This window comes from Scyliorhinus torazame, chromosome 2, assembly GCF_047496885.1.
Source record: "Scyliorhinus torazame isolate Kashiwa2021f chromosome 2, sScyTor2.1, whole genome shotgun sequence".
NCBI classification, from domain to species: domain Eukaryota; kingdom Metazoa; phylum Chordata; class Chondrichthyes; order Carcharhiniformes; family Scyliorhinidae; genus Scyliorhinus; species Scyliorhinus torazame.
In genome coordinates this window covers 275217504-275240945 of record NC_092708.1, presented here as the reverse complement: position 1 = coordinate 275240945, position 23442 = coordinate 275217504, and the positions used below count along the sequence as shown (strand labels likewise).

General features: G+C 45.9%; 1 protein-coding gene across 1 annotated transcript in view; it reads left to right on the top strand.

Annotated features, from left to right (window-relative positions):
• Positions 1-2080: 2080 nt before the first annotated feature.
• The window catches only part of LOC140407247 (presenilin-1-like), a 60312-nt gene continuing 38950 nt past the window's right edge, over positions 2081-23442 (top strand). The window contains exons 1-4 of the mRNA XM_072494880.1: positions 2081-2347; positions 4066-4275; positions 14143-14210; positions 18199-18419. Of these exons, the coding sequence (XP_072350981.1) occupies positions 2081-2347; positions 4066-4275; positions 14143-14210; positions 18199-18419 (766 nt within the window). The remainder of the gene's footprint in view (positions 2348-4065; positions 4276-14142; positions 14211-18198; positions 18420-23442) is intronic.

Below are 23442 nucleotides of genomic sequence, written 5' to 3'. Positions count from 1 at the left end.
GGGGAGGGGGGGTGTGGGTGGGGGAGGGGGGGTGTGGGTGGGGGGGGGGGGTTTGTGGGTGGGGGGGGGGGTGTGTGGGTGGGGGGGGGGGGTGTGGGTGGGGGGGGGGGGGTGTGGGTGGGGGGGGGGGTGTGTGGGTGGGGGGGGGGGGTGTGGGTGGGGGGGGGGGGGTGTGGGTGGGGGGGGGGGGTGTGGGTGGGGGGGGGGGGGGGTGTGTGTGTGGGGGGGGGGGGTGTGTACGTACATACACAGGCAGGAAAGAAATGGTTGACCACCAAATGGTGTAAAAGTACTAAGCAGTTAGTCCCCTGGTCCATCACCCTCTCCTGCAAGAGTTTCCATTTTGGATCCATTTCAGGGTCCCGGGTTCAATTCCGGCCTCGGGTGACTGCGGACTCTGCACGTTCTCCCCGTGCCTGCGTGGGTTTTCTCTGGGTGCTCGGGTTTCCTCCCACAGTCCAAAGATGTGCAGGTTAGGTAGATTGACCGTACTAAATTGCCCCTTATTGTCAAAAAGGTTAGGTGGGGTTGCGGGTTGGAGGCGTGGGCTCTTTCCAAGGGCCAGTGCAGACTCGATGGGCCAAATGGCTTCCTTCTGCACTGTAAATTGTATGAATTGAATGCTGCTCTTTTGGGTAGTTGCATTCCTGAAACAAGTCAGCTGAGTTGCACTTAACTGTAGCTGGTAAATTGTGCAACTGATTTAATCCAGTTTCCACAGCATTGGAATTTGATGTATAGAAACAGTGTGCACTGAGTGTTGCTTGTCTGCACTGGAGTGCTGCTGATCTGCACTGAGGGGGCTGCACGGGGGGTGGGGGGGGCTGCCCGCCTGCCTGCACGGGGGAGGGGCTGGCCGTCTGCACCTGCAAGGTTTTTAAATATGTTGTACTGATTTATCTTTCCCTTGCAAGATTTTCTTGTACACTACGCTTCTCACGCATTCTGACCTCCTTTATTAATGTCTGATAACCCACTGTTACATGGTTGCAGGAGGACTGGGATTTAAATGTCCCAAGGGTATTTATTACCCAGCTTGGAACAGGAGGTGGAGCTGCTTTCTTGGTTAAAGATGACATCAAGGCTGTATTAAGAAATTATAGTGGCACTAAGGGCCAAGATGTTGAATCGATCTGGGTGGACAAAACTCCAGGAGTAATTTACAGACTCTCGAGCAATACTTCCAAAGTGGGCCATGGTATAAACCAGGAAATAATGAGGGCTTGTGAGAAGGGCAAACGGTAATGTTGGGTGATTATAACATGCATATTGACTGGACTAATCAAATTGGCAAGGGGAGCCTTGAGGGAGATTTCATAGAATGCATGGGGGATTGTTTCTTAGAGCAATATGTCATGGAGCCAACTAAGGAGCAGGCTATTTTGGATTTAATGTTGCGTAACACAGGGTTGATAAATAGTCGTGTCGTTAAGGATCCCCTTGGAAGAAGTGATCATAGCATGCTAGAATTTCCAATTCACGTTTAGTGTGTTTTAGCATTGAGCAGAGGCAATATAGGCACAAGTAGATGGGCACAAATAATTGAGGAACAGTTGAGGAACAAAGGTGGATGTTCAGAGAGATATTATACACTTCAATTAAAGTATGTTCCTGAGAGAAAGAGGAATTGTAAAAGGGAGAAGAACGTTCCATGACTGAACAAGGAAGTCAAGGAGGACATAAAAGGCAAAAATAGAGGATACCATTAGGTAAGCTGGTGGATTGGGAGAACTTTAGGGGTCAACAAAAAACTATTTTTACAAAAAAGCCAAGATGAACTATGAAAGGAAATCAGCAGAAAACATAAACACTGATACCAAGAGCTTCTATAAGTATTTAAAGAGGAAGAGAATAGCTGAAGCAAATGTTGGCTCTTTGGTGGACGATACTGGTGAGGTAATAATGGGGAACACAGGTGGCAGAGGCACTAAACCAATATTTTGCCTCTGTCTTCATGGTCGAGGTTAACTATTTTCCAAGAACTGCAGTTAATGCAGAGGAACCTAGTGCAAAACCATCACTAGGGAGAAGGTATTGAATAAACTAATGAGACTAAAGGCAGATAAGTCTCCGGGACCTAATGGCCTGCACCCATGGGTATTCAAGGAGGTGGCAGCAGTTGCTGGAATCAATCATTAAGGAGAAGCTGACTGAACATTTTGAAAGACGAAGCTCAATCCACCATTGTCGGCATAGTTTTATGAGGGGTAAGTCATACTTGAAAAACTTGCTTGAGTTCTTTGAGGACGTAATCAGCAAGGTGGATAAGGGGGAACTTGTGGATATGGTATATCTAGACTTCCATAAGGCGTTTGACAAGTTGCTGGATAGAAGATTGATCCAGAAGGTGAGATCGTTGTGGGTGGAATACTGGATTGGATTGAGGATTGGCTGACTGACAGAAAACAAAGGGTCGGGTTAAATGGGTCCTTCTTTGGCTGGCGAACTAACTAGCGGGGTGCCGCAGGGGTCAGTCCTCGGGCCTCAACTGTTTGCAATCTATATGAATGATCTGCAAGCAGGGATAGAGTGTAACATTGCACAATTTGAGGATGCTAAAATAGGTGGGAAAGCAGGCAGTGAAGAGGCGATGCAGATTTTACAGACTGATATCGATAGGCTAGGAGATTGGACCACAAATTTGGCAGATGGAGTTTAATGTGGATAAGTGTGAGGTTATCCATTTTGGCCGAAAAAAAAATAGTCAGGCAAATTATAAATGGTAAGCAGATTCAAAATGGGTCTGGGCAGAGGGATCAGGGCGTCTTTGTTCATGAATCGCAGAAAGTCGGGATGCAGGTACAACATGTAATAAGAAAGGCAACTAGAATGTTAGCGTTTCTGCAAAAGGACTGGAGTATAAAAGTAGAAATGTTGTTGCAATTGTATAGGGTGTTGGTGAGACCACATCTGGTGTTCAGGAATCCATAGAACTTGGCCGAGCATATTGATGATGAAAACAGGGAGCGACCCCAAGGATACAGAGCAAAACAATGGGAGAGTTCCAGGGTACATGGGAGACCATCCAAGGCAGGGGGAAGGGAGGGGAAGGGAGGGGGAGGGAGGGCCCTGGGTGAAGTGTCCTGGGATGCAGGGAGGTGGGGAGGGTCGGAATAATGTGGGAAAGACTCCAGGGAGAGCAGGAACAGACTTTATGGGCATAGCTGGACCAGGAAGTTCCCTGACTGTCTGGTTTTAGTGAACCTGCCCATTTGGCGCACATTTTCTTTTTTTTAAAAAAAATATATTTATTAAAGTTTTTTACCAACACAATTTTTTCCCCTTACAAACAATACCCCCCCCCCCCCCTCCCGTAACAAAATAACACGAAAACGCACTGAGCAAGATGTATACATGGCAAAATGATATATTTACATAGCTTTATACACTGGCTCTCTCCCGCACGTGCCACTTTCCCCCACCCTTCATGTTATCTCCTGCTCATCCAACCGCCCAAGCAATCCCCCATTCTCCCCCCCCCCCCCCCCCCCCAGGGTTGTTGCTGCTGCTGACCGAACTTCCTCTAACGCTCCGTGAGATAGTCTAGGAACGGTTGCACCGCCTGTAGAACCCCTGCGCAGACCCCCTTAAGGCAAACTTAATCCTCTCCAGCTTTATGAACCCAGCCATGTCGTTTATCCAGGCCTCCACGCTAGGGGGCTTCGCCTCCTTCCACATTAACAAGATCCTTCGCCGGGCTACTAGGGATGCAAAGGCCAGAATGCCGGCCTCTTTTTTGCACACATTTTCAATGCTGTGTCAGGTCAGCTCAAGTGTTGGGGAATTTTGAGTTGGGACATTGCACACCCAGTAATTGCATTCACTACATTTTAAGATGTGTCAGCGCTCCAATAGATTATAAAAATGAGAGGAGAGCTTGTCAAATCCTTTAAAACATGTCAAGCGGTCAGAAATTGGGGATATATTTCTAAATGTTTCTATTGTAGAACAATTGGGACTTGGCTCTGGTTCCAGTGGTGCCTCCATACTGTCTCCTTCTCATGGTGAAGTTGCTTTATTCATATTTTGTGTTGCCTTTTGAGAATCTTAAATTTTTGTTAATTGCTACGAAAACTGGTATTGGATCATTATTCTGATGAGAATGCCCTGACTTGTGGAATATTTGCCTTCAGGTTGTACACTCCGTTCACAGAGGACACAGACACCATTGGAGAGCGAGCTGTAAACTCCATATTGAATGCCCTCATTATGATCAGTGTCATTGTTGTAATGACATTAATTCTTGTACTTCTCTACAAGTACAGGTGCTACAAGGTATGTGTTCACAGGTTCAAGACTCACATTTTGCTCAAAACTTTGTTCATGTAAATTTCTGACTTCACTTTTTCCAGTGATTCATGGAATAACCAAAAATAAGATTGCAGCATCTTTGGAGAAGTGGGTAAAATAGTTCTGCACAACTAAGCTCTCACTTCTAAGTTAATGTTTCTCTGTTCTGTATCATTTCGACATCTCTTCCCCCTGTCCAGGAAATTTTGACATTGTCAGCAAATGTTATTGTTTCCCTGTTCACAGCTCCCAAATATCTGTAGACTAAACAAGTGGCCTTGGCTCTGGTCCCAGTGGCGCCTCCATACTGATTCCTTCCCACGGTGAAGTTGCTTTATTCATATTTTGCTTTCTCTGGTTTAGCCGACTTCCAGTCCACTTCAAAACTTTTCTTCAATCCTAATTTGTCTACTGTTCTTCAGATTCTTGCAAACTAATTGCTTAGGCATTTGCTGAAATTTTAAAAAATTTAAGTTAAAGAATTTCCCCTGTCCGCCAGGTTAGTCATTTCCTCATTGAACTCCTTCGTTCTGTAAATCCGTCCTGATCCCCCTTATAAACCGCATCTAATGTTGCAGGAGCCAGGGAGGAAAAAGCAACATCTGAAAGGCAATAATATCTATTTGCTGGTGTGAATAGGAATAATAGGATGAAATATGTTAACGTATGGTTGGCGAAATGGTGCAGGAAGGAGGATTTTCGTTTTTTGGAACCTGAACCTAATTTAAAATCCACCTGAGCAGGGGGAAATGTATTCAAAACACGCCACCACTTTCAGGGCAGTAAATGATTGGCAGAAAATGTTAATCTTGCCAACGGCTCCCATCCTAGGCAAAATAAGATTCAACATATGAGAAGAAAGAAGAAATGGGGTACTGCCACGAGCACTGAGGAAAAAGGGAGCTGTTCCATTGAGATATACTCCAGTTAAACCTGCTTGGGATCAGATTTTTGGCAAATGGTATAATCATGGCTGTGGATAGGGGTTTAAACTAAAGGAAAGGGGGTGGCAGATGCAGAGAGATTTAGAAATCTAAAGAAAAAAGTTGCAGCAATAAGTTTAGGGATTTGGATAAAGACAAGCAGAGTGGGACAGGAAGAGGCAACGTTTTAACAATAATAGCATCAGCAAATAAGGGCTGTGCAAGAACAGTAGTTTATAGGGGGAAAAAGGGCCCTTTAGCACCATAAAGCATTTGTGGCAAATTGGTGAACTCGTGGTACAAATAGAAATAAATTATTTAGATATAGTCACCATTACAAGGACATGGTCACAAGGTGATGCAGGTTCAAGAAATAAATGTTCCAGAATGCACAACATTTAGAAATGACAGACAGAATGGAAAAGAAGGAGTAACCCTGATAGTAACAGGTGACATATAGACCGTAGTAAGAAAGTACCTTGGCGTGGAGGGTGGCAATTAGGAATGACATGTCAGGCTGCACAGTGGTTAGCAATGCTGCCTCAGCTCCAGGGAGCCAGGTTCAATTGTGGCCTTGGGTGATTGTCTGTGTGGTGTTTGTACTTTCTCCCGTGTCTGCGTGGGTCTCGTCAGGGTGCTCCGGTTTCCTCCCACAGTCCAAAGATGTGCAGGTGAAGTGGACTGGCCATGCTATTGCACCTTAGTCTCCAAAAGATTACGGTGGGGCTACTGGATTATGGGGATAGGGTGGAGGTGTGGTCTTAAGTAGAGTGCTCTTTCAGTGGGTTGAACAAAGAACAAAAAAGTACAGCACAGTACTTCGGCCCTCCAAGCCTGCACTGACCATGCTGCCCGTCTAAACTAAAATCTACACATCCGGGGTCCATACCCTTCTATACCCATCCTATTCATATATTTGTCAAGATGTCCCTTATACGTTACTATCGTCCCTGCTTCCACCACCTCCGGCAGCGCGTTCCAGGCACCCACTACCTTTTGTGTAAAAAAACTTACCTAGTACATCTCTAAACCTTGCCCCTTGCACCTTAAGCCTATGCCCCCTAGTAATTGACCCCTCTACCCTGGGAAAAAAATCTCTGACTATCCACATTGTCTATGCCCCTCATCATTTTGTAGACCTCTATCAGGTCGCCCCTCAATCTCATTCATTCCAGTGAGAACAAACCAAGTTTATTCAACCTCTCCTCCTAGCTAATGCCCTCCATACCAGGCAAGATCCTGGTAAATCTCTTCTGCACCCTCTCTAAAGCCTCCACATCCTTCTGGTACTGTGGCGACCAGAATTGAACACTATACTCCAAGTGTGGCCTAACTAAGGTTCTATACAGCTGCAACATGACTTGCCAATTCTTATACTCAATGCCCCGGCCAATGAAGGCAAGCATGCCGTATGCCTTCTTGACTACCTTCTCCACCTGTGTTGCCCCTTTCAGTGACCTGTGGACCTGGTACACCTAGATCTCTCTGACTGTCCATACTCTTGAGGGTTCTACCATTCACTGTATATTCCCTACCTGTATTAGACTTTCCAAAATGCATTACCTCACATTTGTCCGGATTAAACTCCATCCGCCATTTTGTCGCCTAAATCTCCAAACGATCTAAATCCTGCAAAATCCTCTGACCGTCCTCATCGCTATCTGCAATTCCACCAACCTCTGTGTCGTCCGCAAACTTCCTAATCAGACCAGTTACATTTTCGTCCAAATCATTTATATATACTACGAACAGCAAAGGTCCCAGCACTGATCCCTGCGGAACACCACTAGTCACAGCCCTCCAATCAGAAAAGCACCCTTCCATTGCTACTCTCTGCCTTCTATGACCTAGCCAATTCTGTATCCACATTGTCAGCTCACCTCTGATCCCGTGTGACTTCACCTTCTGTACCAGTCTGCCATGAGGGACCTTGTCAAAGGCCTTGGTGCAGACTCGATAGGCCGAATGGCATCCTTCTGCACTGTAACTTCTATGATTCTAGAATGCACTGGGAATAGTTTTTAAGGCTGCCTAGCAGTCCCACTGTTAGTCAAAGCATTAAGCAGGGTCTGGTTTAGCACAGTGGGTCAAACAGCTGGCTTGTGATGCAGAACAAGGCCAGCAGCACGGGTTCTAATCCTGTGCTGGCCTCCCCGAACAGGCGCCAGAATGTGACGACTAGGGGCTTTTCACAGTAACTTATATAAGAAATAGTTGGAGATTTGCAAGTGGCTTACTAGTGAAGTTGAGCATAGTATTGATGAGAGAGTACACAGGCATGATTCAGCAACTGCGTTGAGCCTGGAGCAGATCGGTGCATACCGGATGAAAAGCAGTAGAGGGCAAAATTGAGATTTTGCACCGGGCACAAACCATTTTGCAATTGACCCAGCCCACTCCCATGGCGTGTTCTGGATCTTGCCTGAAAATGGCAAGAATATCACGAACCCTCATTTGCGTTCATATCAAACACATTAACGAGATTGATGCCTAATGCAGTGGTCTCCCCGACTCGCTCGATTCCTCAGCGTCAAGTCACGCTGGCGTTGTTTAGTACTCCTTCTCAAAAATGGGAACCTGGCGCAATGGCTACTAAGGGGAAGTGAGGATGTGAGTAGCCATTTCCATTTTCCAGCATGCAGAACCGGAGCTGCTGCCCCAGTGCTAGTGGGGGTTGTGCTTGGCCGGGGGGTTGATGCGTTCCAGGTCGGTAGTCGCCTCTGGGCTGGGGGTTGAGGAGCTTTGTGTCAATGAGGCCTTCAAGCCATCTTTAAATATTGTGCAGTCCCATAACAAGAGCAACCACAGCTGCAGCCTGTCTGTCCTACCAAACACTTCCAGGACAGAGCACTACTGTGGCCTCCATCCTGAAATTCGATTTCAGTCCCATTGACTGTGAACAGCTTCTATCTTCAGAGCTGATGAAGGCTATTTGAAATGAGGAATTAGCCTTGTTAGTTGTGATAGCACTTCACGCACATTAACTCTCAAGTGCCTCCTCGAGGGCACATGTACTATGCCTCAGAGGAGATTAGTGCATTGCATCTCCAGCAAACTTTGTTCTGAACAGTGTGCCTGATCGCTAGGAGCATCAACACTGTAGAAGCAGCTGCCTCTATCAAACACTAAAGAGCAGGGCTTCACTGTAGATCTTCTCGCACCCAAAGGGTAAGTGTGTGGATGAGCGGAGGGCAGCTGAGCACGGTGTTCCTAATATTCCCGGCAGAGTCTGGGATCTAGGGGCTCCTGTTGTGGCCAGGGGTGAATGTGCAGAGCAAGGTTTGTCAGCACAAGTGGCACGCTGGATGGCACTCTTATGTGAAGGTGGAACAGTCATGTTAAGGGTGGGGGAGGCGAGGATCCTGGGGTAGAAGCCCTAACTGATTGTTAGACTCTGTAATGGGCTAATAACTGGTCAGACAGGAGTGCCCCAGCGAATAATGAGTCTGAGCCATCCTGTGTATACCCACTAATGATTTTAAGTCTGACTGGGACATTGCAACTTTGCAATGTGTGGATGTATCCCTCTGACTCTGTGCTAGCAGGTTTTTTTCACCCTCCGTCTGTTTAACCCCTAAATTGCCTGTTACATTGGGGGTCTCATTACTGGACCCAATTTCCTAACATCTCCCTCGCGTGACACGGGCACCAGACTATATCATCGTCGACCTGGACCAGGCCCACCAAGAGATCACCATCTCAGAATCATGTGCACGTGTGCCTGCTATCCTGGGAGACTGCATGACAGGTACATCCTAAGGCACTGAGATCCCCTGTGTCTTTGAGGACCACTCCAGGATGACTGGTTGGCTTATGGGGGACAAGCTCATGGCTGATGACGGCAGTGCAGAGGCCTGAGACCGAGGCGAAGACCTGATACAGTGAGGCCTATGATGCCACCTGTTTTGTCATTGAGCGGTGCATCGAGCTGCTGAAAATACGGTTTTGATGCCTTGACCGTTCTGGTGGTGTCTTGCAGTACAACCCCCAGAGGATCTCTTGCTTTGTGATGGTCTGCTATGCCCTCCACAATCTGGCCCAGCAGCAGGGCGACGGCTGGAGGAGGAGACTGGGGTGCAACATGCGGCCTTGTCTGAGGAGGAAAAGAGGGTCCAGGAGGAACGGGAGGACGAGCCCGAGGAGGATCCGGAGAATGGAAGATGGTGCAGCAGGGGCCTGATATGCCAGGAGGACCAGAGAAGCCCTCATTGTCTCCAGATTCTCCTAGGACGAGGCTGTGTCTGTCAGCTCAACCTCCCATCCCTGCCCAATTTCCTTCTCCCTGCCTCCTCTCCCCTCCCTGTCCGTGTTCTCCCCTGCCCGTCTTTCTCCTCCCGTCCAAATATTAATTAAGGAGTTTTACTAAAGCCAGTGTTGGTCTCATAAAGGCAGAAACAGGAGAACTATCATGAGGAAATGGCAGGGGTGCGATAATGGATGTACCAGTGTGATTTAGCAAAATTCCCTGGATTTTCTAGTCCCAGCGGATTGAAAGTTAGCAAATGTAACACTGCTATTCAAAAGATGAGGCCAATTAGCCTGGCATCGATCATTTGGAAATTCTGGAATCTGGTATTATGAAAGAAGTCTGAACAGTATATTTGGAACCATATTGACTCTATCATCAATCAAAGGGAAATTGTGGTCGACTAAATTTCTTGCATTATTTTATAATCTTTATTATTGTCACAAGTAGGCTTACATTAACACCACCATGACTTTACTGTGAAAATCCCCTAGTCGCCCCAGTCCGGCGCCTGTTCGGGTACACAGAAAATTCAGAATGTCCAATTCACCTAACAAGCACGTCTTTCTGGACTTGTGGGAGGAAACCGGAGCACCCGGAGGAAACCCACGCAGACACTAGAAGAACGTGCCAGGAATCGTACTGGGACCCTGGTGCTGTGAAGCAACAGGCTAACCACTGTGCTACCGTGCCGCCCGGTTAAGGATGTAACTAGTAGATAGATTAAAGAGGAGCCAGGAGGTGTGTGCCATGATTTCAAAAAGGCATTTAGTAAAGTGCCACAAGATTAATATGCAAGAAAAAGGCTTAGTTTTGGGGGTGGTATGACATGAAGAGTTGGTTCATGAATAATAAGCAGAGTACGGATAAATGAGGCATTTTTACGTTAGCAGTTTGAAACTAGTGAAGTACTGCAAGGATCAGTTTTATACAATCTATATTAATGATTGGATGAAGAGTCCGAATCGTGCATCCAAATTTGCTGACCACAAAAACGTAGGTAGGAACATGAGCTGTGAGGAGGACACCACCTGCAACGAGATAGACAGGTTAATTGAGTGAGCAACAAGGTGGCAGATGGAATATAATATGGGGGCAGTCTGAGATTCACTTTGGTAGTGTAAGGATACTCTTGTAAAACCTCGTCCGTTCTGTTTCTTTTCAAATTCCTATCCTGCTGACTGCCTTTAATCTACAGTCTTGCTAGCTGCTGCAACATTGAGACTTTTTTGCTTAAGCTACAATCTTTAGGCAAACCGAAAAACCCCTGGTCCAATGAACTACCTTAGGACTTCCCCTTTATGCTCTGTGGCAGAGCCCGTGATGTCAGTTTGATAGACTTGGCAAGCAGCCAATCCGTGAGTTAGGAATTTGAGACTGCCTGTTGTCGCTTGCGATTGGTGGAGGCATTTAGAACCTTCCAGAAGAAAGGTGGGTCATGTGAAGTGCTCCGTATTGTCCTGAATTCTGTGAAGAGATTCAGCCAGGAAGCAGCTTCAAGGCTCTCTCTCACTCTTGCGCTCTGTGCCAGTCGACTTAAGGGGCTCTCAGCCAGACCTGTGAAGGCACACCTATTTGGACGACTGCAGACAGCAGTCAGATCTGTGAAGGGAACTACTGGAGTGGAAGGCTGCAAGCAGGCTTCCTACCAGATCTGTGACCATTTAATCCTCTGTCTGAATGGCTGGGAAAACCCAGTCTGAGGACTCTTGTCACGATACAAGCAGAATCTCTGCACCGAGATCAGGCAAACAAAAAATGGTTCTGCTGTAATTTCTCAGGTATAAAGCTCTAGTAATTTATCAGGGAGACTGAGGCTCCATCTGGTGGTCAAAGGAAAGAATAGTACCAGCCTGAATCTCCTGTATAAATCAATTCCCCAGAGGGTCACATTCTGAGAAGACCGGCACCTATAGAGGCCATAACCTTGGCAGCGAAGATTCATCTCAAACCTTTTCCTTCAATTCCCGTTATTTTAATCCTTCCCCTATTTGTATATTTGTTCGTCTTGTGTGTCTGGGTGGCGGGTGGGATGGGGTTTTGGGAATAGATAGACTGGTAGACCATTGTTCCATTATTTCCATTTCCTTTACTCTTGTTATAAATTTTTTTTTAAAAAAAATATTTTTTATTCTTTTTTTTCACATTTCTCCCCAAATTTACACCCAACAATAATCAGTAACGAATGTATTGTCAATCCCCATATCAATAACAACGATCCCATCCTCTCACCAAACCCCCAAACATTAGCCCTCATGTTAACATAAACAAATAACAAAAAGGAATCAACCATAGTCACCAATAACACACAGTTCCCACCCACCCCCAATGTTCGCTGTGATCCAATTCTCAAAAGTGCATAATGAATAACGCCCGTGAATTGGAGAATTCCTCCATCTTTCCCCTCAGTTCAAATTTGACCTTTTTCAAGCGTCAAGAATTCCAGCAGGTCCCCCCGCCACGCCAGGGCACAGGGCAGAGGGTGGTGGAGATGTTGATCTCCACCCTAACAGGATCCGCCTTCGGGCGATCAACGAGGCAAAGGCTACAACATCTGCGTCCGCGTCCGTTTCCAACCCCGGCTGATCTGATACCCTGAATATGGCCTCCAGATGTCCAGTTTCATGTGCGCCACTTTAGAGATTACCCTAAAAACCTCCTTCCAGTAATCCTCCAGCTTTGGACAGGACCAAAACATATGAATGTGGTTTGCCCCCCCCCCCCCCCCCCCCCTTTCCCACAATGCTCACACACATCTTCTACTCCCTCAAAGAGCTGGCTCAACCTCACCCTTTTAAGGTGTGCTCGATACACCACTTTCCGCTGTATCAGCCCCAACCTCGCACACGAGGTTGAGGCATTCATCCTCCGGAGCACCTCACACCAGAACCCCCTCTCCCACCTCTTCCTCCCACTTTGCCTTGATCCCTTTTGGCGGTGCCTTCTCCTCCTCCAAAATAGCCCCGTAAACCACCATACTACCCCAGTCCCCCTGTCGTCAGCACCTCCTCCAGCAATGTGGAGTCCGGCTCTACTGGGAAGTTCTGTATCGCCTTTCTGGCAAAGTCTTGAACCTGCATGTATCTAAATATTTCCCCTGCTCCAGCCCATACTTCGCTCCCAGCTCCTTCAATCCCGCAAAACGACCCCCAAGAAACAAATCTTTTGGTGTCCTAATTCCTTTCTCCTCTCATCTCCGAAGATTTGCATCCCACATCCCTAGCTCAAATCTAGGATTACTCTTGTTATAAATAACCAGTTTGTTATCGTTTTACCTATAAATCTGATGCCTGTAATTAATTGGAGCAATCAAAGGTTATAGACCTCAGGAAAACATACAAATTATTGGTTAATTCACTTACATTGGGTACACCAATGGGGCCAAGTTGGGGCTGGAACTGACTGTGCACTTGCTCAGGGTGTCGTAACAATAGTAAGAATTAAAAAATCAGTATTTTAGTACACCAAGTTGGCATGCAAGTACAAGAAGCAGTTAAGAAGGAAAATGGAATGTCGGACTTTATTTCTGATAATCTCCAGATAGGATGGGCTGAGTTTACTCGGCTTCTCATTATAGAACAGCCCACCCATTCCAGGGACCAATCTACCGCCTCCCAAGGCAAATATGTCCCTTCTTGGCTATGGAGGCCAAAACCGAATGCACTACTCCAATTGTATTCGCACCAACTGCAGAAAGACTTTCTTATTCTTGTACTCCAATTCCCTTTTAATTGAAATACGCAAGGTTCTGAAGGAACTTGACAGGGTAGGCACAGATTTCATTTCCCCTGGCTGGAAAATCTAGAACAGTCTCAAGGCAAGGGATTGATCACCTTCAGACTGAGATGCAAAACGTCTTCACCCAAAGGGTTGTGAACCTTTAGAATTGTCTACCCCACAGGATTGCGGATGCTCTATTGCAGGGTATATTCGGGGCTGAGATAAATAGATTTTTGACCTGTCAGTGAATCATTGGATATGGGAAGTTGAGGCAGAAGATTAACCATAATCATGTTGAATGATGGAGCAGGTCTTTGTTGTTCCTATTCTTTATATTCCTGGTGGGCAGTGTGCACCTCAACAGGCTGGGGCCAGTGGAAAAGGATTAAGCAAATCTGGCAGTGGGTGGATACCATGGTGGAACAAGAGAGGAGAACACATCCAACTGAGATAGGTCCTTTGGCTTAAAATCATCTTTATAAAAAGCGCAGCGCAGCTCTTCTGCAATCTTGCAGTGGACTGTCAACCGAAATTTAGTGCACCAGTCCATGAACTGGTCCAGATGGGTAGCACCTTTCACCTCTTAGAGACCAAACTGGTCATAGCCGCTAAATCACTGTATGCAGACATCCATATAATTCACAAGCTATCTGAAGAGGAACTCTGCCCTTTTAGGCTGGTTTAGCTCAGTGGGCTAGACAGCTGGTTTGTAATGCAGAACAAAGCTAGCAATGCAGGTTCAATTCCCGTACCGGCCTCCCCAAACATGTGCCGGAATGTGGCGACGGAGGGCTTTTTACAGTAACTTCATACTTGTGACAATAAAAGATTATTATTATTTACTGTCATGTCGTGGGGATCAAAACCAAATTGTATTTCTATCAATTAATGTGGCCCTGTGGAGGGCAAAATCAGCCAAACTTTTTCATGCCTGAAGCCTTATTTTTGGTCTTATTTAAACAGGTCATTCACGGATGGCTGATAATCTCATCACTCTTGCTGCTTTTCTTTTTCTCATTCATCTATTTGGGGTAAGTTCAAACTTTTTTTCTTAAGTGTATCTGCGCTAGTGTTTTATTTAATTATTTGTCTGCCACAAATCCTGATGCCATTTTGCTAATTGGAGGCATTATCAATTGTGCTGAGGATAGTTTTGAACATCCAAAGAACCACATATTGGTGGATTGGGCAGATCAGTGGCAGGTGAAGTTCAAAGTATCAGTGTGAGGTGAGTCATTTTGGTAGCAAGAATGTGGAGAGACGGTGCAAAATTTTATTTTGAAAATATTTTCGGATTTTAACATTTTATACATAAAGATTGCAGAACATCAGAAACCACCCCCCACTCCACCAATCAACACCCCAATAACTCAAAGAAACACCCCCCACTCCAGCTGACAGTAACCAGCTTTTCTCTCTACCCCAACCTTGCACCTTCTTGCCCTTCGCCAGCCGCTGACGCTCCTATTTTGCCTCCCTATTCACATGCGCATTAAGCAAGATGATGTCACCCCTTACCACCACCGGCGAGACCTACCCATTCTTATTGAACCCTACATAATCATCAATCACCTTTCCCATCCTCACAGAACTTGGATCTGCAAACTGCCGCATATCCAACCTTTGTGCAGGCCCTTTCTCAAGGACCACATCCACCAAATGCTGAGCATGATCTGAAGTGACAATCACCGAGTAGTCAGCTTTCCTCACCCCCCCCCCCCCAACGAGCATGTGCGCACGCACGCGCGTATACACACACACACACCCCCATGCACTGCTATCAAAGCCCAAGTGGAACACCTGACTCGCCTAACCCTTCTGAAACCTAACCTGGTCCTTCACCCTCAAATGCGCATCATCGGCTCACAAGGTCTTTAAATACAAGAAAACCCTTGCCTGCTTCACTGGTCCATCCAACCCTAGCATGTTCTATGCTGTCATTCGGACTGGGAGTCCCTCGCCCCACCCCTGAGCATGAGCAAGCCCTATCCGGCAGTCGCCATCAGACCGCTACCCCTCTTCCCCGTGCACTCTTTTCTCTCTCTCTCTTCCCCCCCCCCCCCCCCCCCCCCCCCCCCAAACCATTCACACCTCCCCAGCCAATCAAAACCAGTCCACATACGCTCGGCTAGACGCAGCCCCTCCCCGCCACCTGTTCACTAACCAACTTAATTTGGCTAGCGAGTTAGCCCTTGCCAGAGCCCCTTCCCCACATACCTAGTACAAAAAAAATAATAAAACCACCCCCACACCCAGCCAATCTGAACAACCAAACATGATAAACCTCAAACCAAGGGGAGAAAACCCCAGCACATCATCCCAATGTCCACAAACCATCCCCTCCCATATAAAAACAAAGTCCAATCCTTCAGCGCTCAAGAGTGCCTCCACCGTCTCAAAGTAATAGTCCTTGGAGTTATCCGTAACACTCAACTTCGCAGGGTAAACCACCCCGAACCGCACATTGCTCGTATAAAGCGCTGCCTTAGCCCTGTTGAAGACCGCCTGACGTCTTGCCAGCTCCACCGTGACGTTTTAGTATATTCAAGTACAACTGCCTTCCCAACTTGGATCCCGATTTCTGCTTGACCCATCTCAGCACCGTCTCCTTCCTCTGATCGCTGTGAGAACAGACTATCGCAGCTCTTTGTGTTCGCCTTTGGCTTCGGCCGAAGCGACCAATGATCCCTAATTCAGCTCAAGGAGGGAGGTGTTCTCTTCCTCCTCCCAACAACTTGGCAAACATCTCCGAAAGGTACTCTGTTGGCATTTAGCCCTCCAGCCCCTCAGGCAGTCCCACGATCAAAAGATTCTGTCGCCATGACCTGTTCTCCAGGTCCTCCACTTTGGCTCTCAGCCCCATGTTGCTCTCCTCCACCTTCCGCAGCTCCTCTCCCATCGAGGCGTGCTGGTCACTGTGCCGCGACAATGCCTCCCCCACCCTCTTCAACAGCTCTCCTTGCTCCTGCACCGCCGTCTACATCTTTCCAAGAGTCTCTTTTACTGGGGCCACCATATTGTCCAGTATACCCATCATCTCCTTCCCATGCCTCTCAAACTGCCACTCAAAATCCTCCTCTATCACCTCGGCCAGCGTGTCCACCGTAATGGGTGCAGCCCCACCCGGCAAGCTTGCTCCCGCCATCTTTCCTCCCACTGCACTCAGCACTGAACCTGAGCTCTCTGGCTGACTAGCCCTCGTTCCGTTTTGTCCCATATTCTTCCATTGGTTTCTCGACATCCTCTCAACTTTACTGAGGACCAATGAGGATCATAGAATCATAGAATTTGCAGTACAAAAGGAGGCCATTTGGCCCATCCAGTCTGCACTGGCCCTTGGAAAGAGTACCCTACTTGTGCCTCCACCCTATCCCCGTAACCCAACCTAACCTTTTGGACATTAAAGGGCAAGTTATCAAGGCCAATCCACCCAACCTGCATATCTTTGGACTGTAGGAGGGGCACCCGGAGGAAACCCACACAGACACGGGGAGAAAGTGCAAACTCCACACAGACAGTGGCCCAAGGCGAGAATTGAACCTGGGTCCCTGGAGCTGTGAGGCAACAGTGCTAACCACCCTTGGGGACTACATGGTTCAAGAAGGCAGCTCACCAGGGTAGCACAAGTGGCTAGCACTGTGGCTTCACAGCGCCAGGGTCCCAGGTTCGATTCCCCGCTGGGTCACTGTCTGGGCGGAGTCTGCACATTCTCCCCGTGTCTGCGTGGGTTTCCTCCGGGTGCTCTGGTTTCCTCCCACAGTCCAAAGATGTGCAGGTTAGGTGGATTGGCCATGATAAATTGCCCTTAGTGACCAAAAAGATTAGGAGGGGTTATTGGGTTACGGGGATAGGGTGGAAGTGAGGGCTTAAGTGGATCGGTGCAGACTCGATGGGCCGAATTGCCTCCTTCTGCTCTGTTCGCCACCACTTTCTCAACAGCAACTAAGGGTGGGCAGTAAATTCTGGCCTAGGCAGTGACACCCGCATTCCGCGAATGAATTTTTCTAAAATCATGAGGATCTGGACAGCCTAGATACAGAAAATCTGAACCCACTTGTGAATCGAGAATGAGACAGCACAGATTTAAAGTAAGGGAGTATACCATGAAAGCTCTGACACTGGGAAGTTCCGAAGAACAAAGGGACCTTGACGAGCTTGTCCATAGATCTCTGAAGGCAGAAAGACAGGTTAATAAGGTGGTGAAAAAGGCATATGGGACACTTGCCGTTATCAATTGGGGCATAGATTACAAAAGCAGGTGGTCATGATGGAGCTGTATAGAACTGAGGCCACAGCTGGAGTGCTGTGTAAAATTCTGGTCACCACATTATAGGAAGGATGTGATTGCACTGGAGGAGGTGCAGAGAAGATTCACCAGAATGTTGCCTGGGATAGAATAAGTTATAAAGAGAGGTTGGATAGGCTTTGGTTGTTTTCTCTGGAGCAGAGAAGACTTGAGGGGTGACCTGATGAGATGCACAACATTGAGAGTGGCAGACAAGGTGGATAGAGAGCAGCTGTTCCCCTTAGTTGAAGGGTAGTTTTGAGGGGTGGGTCGTTTAGGGGAGATTTGAGGAAAAGCTCTTTTACGCAGAGAGTGGTGACGGTCTGGGATGCACTGCCTGGGAGGGTGGTAGAGGCAGGGTACCTCACATCCTTTAAAAAGTACCTGGATGAGTACTTGGCATGCCAAGCAAGTGGGATTAGGTGGGCAGGTCAGGGCTTTTCATGCGTCGGTGCAGACTCAATGGGCTGAAGGGCCTTTTCTGCGCTGTAGCATTCTGTGAATTGGCAAAAGAGACACAAGGAAAAGCTTTTTCATGCAGGGAACAATTCATGCTGGGCTCTGGAAGCACTGCCTGAGATTGTGGTGAAGGCAAGTTCAAGTGAGGCATTCAAAATGGAATTACTGTTACCTGAAAAGGGAGAATGTGCAGAAATGGCGGCTTCCTGTGCTGTAACATTTGAAATTCTGTGATTCATTCAGTAAACCAAGGTTGTTTTGTATTTCTTCTGCAGGGAAGTCTTCAAAACCTACAACATTGCCATGGATTACTTCACATTGGCTTTGGTGATCTGGAACTTTGGAGTGGTCGGGATGGTATGTATCCACTGGAAGGGGCCACTTCGACTCCAGCAGGCCTACCTGATCATGATCAGCGCTTTGATGGCTCTGGTTTTCATCAAATACCTCCCAGAATGGACTGCCTGGCTAATTCTGGCTGTGATTTCAATATACGGTAAGATCCATTAATGAGAGTTCATGCTTGTATTTTGCCATGGGCTGCTGGTCAGAGAGGTAAAGTCCAATTTACTCAGTCTTGGAGAGGGAGTGTTGTGACGGAGTGAATGTGATGTGTTTGTAACTGCAGATTGGTGACTTAAATCTAAAAGCTTTAGGTTTTTGTGGAACCCAGTGGCTCTGATAACTTATGGCAAGTGAGGAAAAGTGTAACTTGTTGAAACCTGCCCTTCCATGGGCCAGGTATTAAATACTCACCTGTGCAAGTTAAATTCTGCTGATTGTGCATCTGCATAAATCAGCTTGCTCTCTTCTCAAAGGTCCCTCAAGTTAGCTCCTACCCTAAAAGTGGATTGGGTGTCAATCTTCAAGTCGTTACTGGTATTGGCACAGTTGTATGCAGTGAGCTGGCTTAAATGCACTGATATGTTTTGTCCAATGATTTGAAGGGAGAGAGGTAATCCAGGTCCATTTCTGGAATTTTCTGGCACTACAAGTTGTATCAACTTAGTCCCAAAGTCTTAAACTTGGTTCACATACACAAATTTATTTGGAAATACAAGACCAAATTCTACATCCCTTTATATACTTGATACTGTCAAATTTCATTTCGGTTTTAAGACTGGTCTTTTTAAATACAAAAATTATTTTCTTCCAATGAACAGATTAGTCGATAGTGTCACTTTGCTACTTGTAAGACCGTGCCAATTTGGCTGCTGCGTTTCCTACAACAGTGACTACACTTTAAAAATAATTTGGGACGTCCAGAGAAGAAATCTGCTTTATAAATGCACGTTTGTTGTTCTTCCCTCCTCTAATCTAATGAGGCCAGATTAATGATGTGTGGATTTTCCCCCCAAATCACCCTTTTTAAAAACTTTTTCCCCCTCCCTCTTCTCATGCGCACTCAAAATAAGTGGAGGAAGGCTCCAAGTAAACATGGGAATGAAGTAAATACTTTTTTCTCGATGCCTTGCGTGTATGTCAGAATCTAACCTGCTGAAATGAAAGCTATAAATCTGACAGTTAACCCAATCCATGCCGAAGACGTAGGTGAGGTATTAAATGAGTATTATGCATCTATGAATTTCCAGATTTCCACCACATCTTGGGTGAAATTCTTTTCCCTCCAATCCTCTCTAAATCTCCTGCCCTTGTCTTAAATCCATTCTCCTGGTTATTTAACCTCTACTAAGAAGAAAAGTTTCTTCCTATCTACACCCCTCATAATCAGGTCTCCCCCCCCAAAACCTTCTCTGCTCTAAGGAAAACAACCCCAGCCTAACCAACCTCTCTTCAGTGCAGGAACGTTTCAGCCCAGGCAACATCTTGGTGAATCTCCTCTGCGCCCCTGGTGAATCTCCTTTGTACCCTCGCTAGTGCAATCGCATCCTACCTATAGTGTGGTTACCAGGGCCGCACACAGTACATCAGCTGTGGCCTAACAAGCATTTTACACAGTTCTATCATCTATTATAATATTTGAGGAAATATTTAACCCCAGAGGTGATGGAAATCTGGAACTCACTGCCTGTAAAGGTGATAGAGGCAGGAACTCTCCACATTTAAGAAACATTTAGATGAGCACTTGAAACGCTATAGGATACAAGGCTGCAGACCAAGTGCTGGAAAATGGGATTAGAATAGATAGATGCTTGATGCAGACCTGATAGGATGAAGGACCCCTCTCTCTGCTGTAAAATTCTATGACCTCTAAGCCTTCTCTGCGTTAATTTTGAAGGTGTGAATTTTGTGATTGCTCTGCTGTCCCTGATTCGGAGCCCTTGGTAATGCCGGGAAACTGCCTAGCATTTTAATGTGGAATTTTTAGCAGATCTGTGAAGTGTCAGTGTACACATTCTGATTTGGGTTGGGTGCAACAGTGAGTGTCAGAGTAACAATTCCTACACACAAGGAAATTATTTTTTAATTGCATTAAATGTGTTTATGGTTTAGTTTAGTCATTTAGGAATGGGGTTAGAGCTGTATATTTAAGTATAGTTAGTCACTGCTGTTGAGAAAATAAACAAAACTACTGGGAATTGTCTAATAACTGATTATTAATTACTCCACAAATCAGTCACTTAATTCCTCAAATTACTAAAATAAAATATCCAAAATAAATATGAGTGCTGTGGGCTCTCTTCCTGGGTGCTTTATAAATGTCAGTTGTAATTGACTTGATCCAAGAGCAGTTTCTTATCCAGTGAAAATCCACTCTTATTTCATTGGTGCTTTGTTTCCAGAGAACAGAGATGAACAAAGAAATGTACATCTTTCAACAGCAGTGCTTTTTATTTGAGCAAAATCCCCAAGTGTTTAAATCCCTTTTTGACAATGTGGAATGAATGCGGCTTTTATTATTGGATTTTGGTATTGTCCCAATATAGCAGGTGTGCTTTTGCTAATGCAGTTTGAATGTTATACATAATGGATGCCGAATTCATTCGACCTCTTGGTGCTTAAGGTTCAGAAGAGGTTAGGTTCCTAACCTCGTTAGCTGTTAAGGATTGATCTAAAACAGGATAATTTATTGAAATGGAAACCAGCAGATGATGTGTTTCACAAGAGCTAATTGGAGCTGCCAAAAGTTTGTTTATGGGAGTTCAATAGTCAGATGTTAAAAAAATAGGCAGTGCTCAGGCACAGCACGGATTATGTAAATGTGAAGAATGTAAGTTATGCTGATTTTTTAAAAATTATTTTTTTTGCTGCCTTTAAGGAAGCATTCTGCGTGGTGTTTTTCCCCAGTCTTAACAGACAAAAGGCACTAAATTGGCACTTTGGAGTAAATTAATATGTCAACATTTTGCCATAAAAGATATGTAATTCTTGATGAGACCTTGGACTATGAAGACAATGAGGATATTATCCTCTGGAAGCCCACTGCAGCTGAGTTTGATTTTTGCCTGAATTACCTACATGCACAATTAAGTAAGAACACTTCTACGCCCTATGCTGCTTTTGTTTGGCCCTTGTTCCGCACTGTAACCAATCACTGTTTGTCGATGTACCATTTGTCAGTGTACTCTGTCGATTGTTCTTTTTTGTCTACAATGTACGTACTGTGTACGTTCCCTTGGCCGCAGAAAAATACTTTTCACTTTACTTCGCTACATGTGGCAATAAATATCAATCAATCAAAAGCGATGTGATGGAGGGCAGGCTTTTTTGAATTTCCCTCCTTTCATATGGTCATGTTCAAGGCAATAGTTACCCACATTCCCCACTCACTAACTGACCTTAATTTGAGTCATAGAAAATAATTGGCAACCAAGCAGATGCTTTTCATATTTGAATATCTCATGGCACTGTGCATTTACTCACTCGGCCACAATATGGGAAGCATGGAGGGCTAGTGGGGTTTTCTTTTACTATTTTGTACTCTGAGCAGTGCCCCTTTGGAACCTGGCTCTTGGGTGGTTTCTGGCAAGGTGGGGCAGCAGGTAAGCTTCGTATATTGCTCTCATGATAAGGAAAGTGAGCTGAAATGAGGTGGAGTAGCTTAGTGCTATTGCATGTGCATGATCGTGCATGATCACTCATTGTTCTTGGAATATGAACACCACTGGCAATATTTATTGTCAATCCCTAAATGTTCTGAGGGCATCAATAATCAACTACAGGATGGAGGATTAGGTGGACCAGCCTGAATGAGGGTGGCAGTTCTCTCTTTGATAGAAATTAGTGATCCAGTTAGATTTTTACAACAATCCAGTAGTTTCATGACCATTTTTATCTAGTGCAAGCCCACAAATGACAAGTTACTAAATTAGTTTCACAACTTGTCCTGATGGGATTTATGCCCACAACCTTGATGTTTATTAAGGTTGTTTTGCAAAAAGTCCATTGCAGTCATTTCACTGAATCGGACAAACCCAAACAAGTGTCTTAACTACTTTTGCTTTGTAGAAATCAATGTGGTCAATGTTCTCTGAATTGTGGCAAATATTCTGTGCTGAATTATTTAGCTCGAGATTCAGTTTTAGGTATTAACTCTCAACTTCAATAATTCTGTGAATCAAAACAATGTTCAGGAAAAGGTATGACTGTGTCACTGACTGCCAAATCAATTCCACCTTTAAACCCAATTCTTCATCTGATGGGTTTATAAGAAAGCCAACTTACTCAGTCTAATCAGTGTCTGCTGGAGCCTCCCTGCAGACTGCTCTGTGCCTAATCGATGTCAACTGGAGCTCTCCATCTTTAGGGAGTCAACCTAATGGCAGATAATGGCAATGTGTGCCTCAGGAAAAGATTTGTGTCCCAAATCAGGGTTTTTCAAACTCTGGAGGGTAGTGGAGCAATCGGTTGTGGTGTTCCTGATTGCGGGGAAGAAGACCCGAACAACTGCAACCGTCTGTAAGAATGCACAATTGGTTGTGGCATTTGGGGATGGGGCGGTGCTAGGCTGGGCTGTGTGCTGGTCACCGTGCCCTTGGATGGTAGGGACAGGGGCTGACATGGGCGCACAATGCAAATGGTGGTGGCCCCAGATTGGAGCTCGGCTCTGCTGCTCATTCTCTGCGCACAGCTCGGCACATCGCCGCCACCAGTCGGCAGTATGTGACTTGCGGCTCCATGGTCAAACATCCACCTGCACTCCCACGCTGTGAAGTACTGGTCAGGAAGTGATCAGCAGTCTGTGACTGGTGGGCATGCAGCTACTGGACAGTGAGAGGGAAGCCAGGCCAGGTTTGTCAGCCAGGAATACCGATCAAGCGAGGCCAGTCAATACGGCTGTCACATGTCAACACTGGAAGAAACCTACAGTCGTCATTTTGTGTCGCCACTCGCTGGAAACCAGGAAGTAAGTGCTTTTGGTGAGAATGGAGAAGATGACATGGATATTTGGATAGTGCAAAGCAGTGGAACCAGCAAGAAATATTGCGACATTGTGTTTGACAAGTTACTTCATCTTGTCTAAAGTCATAGTTTGTAAAGTAAAAACAAGATTGTACTTTTTTTCTATACTTGGTTAAATTTGTAAAGAAATGGGAATATATTTAAAAACATGCGCA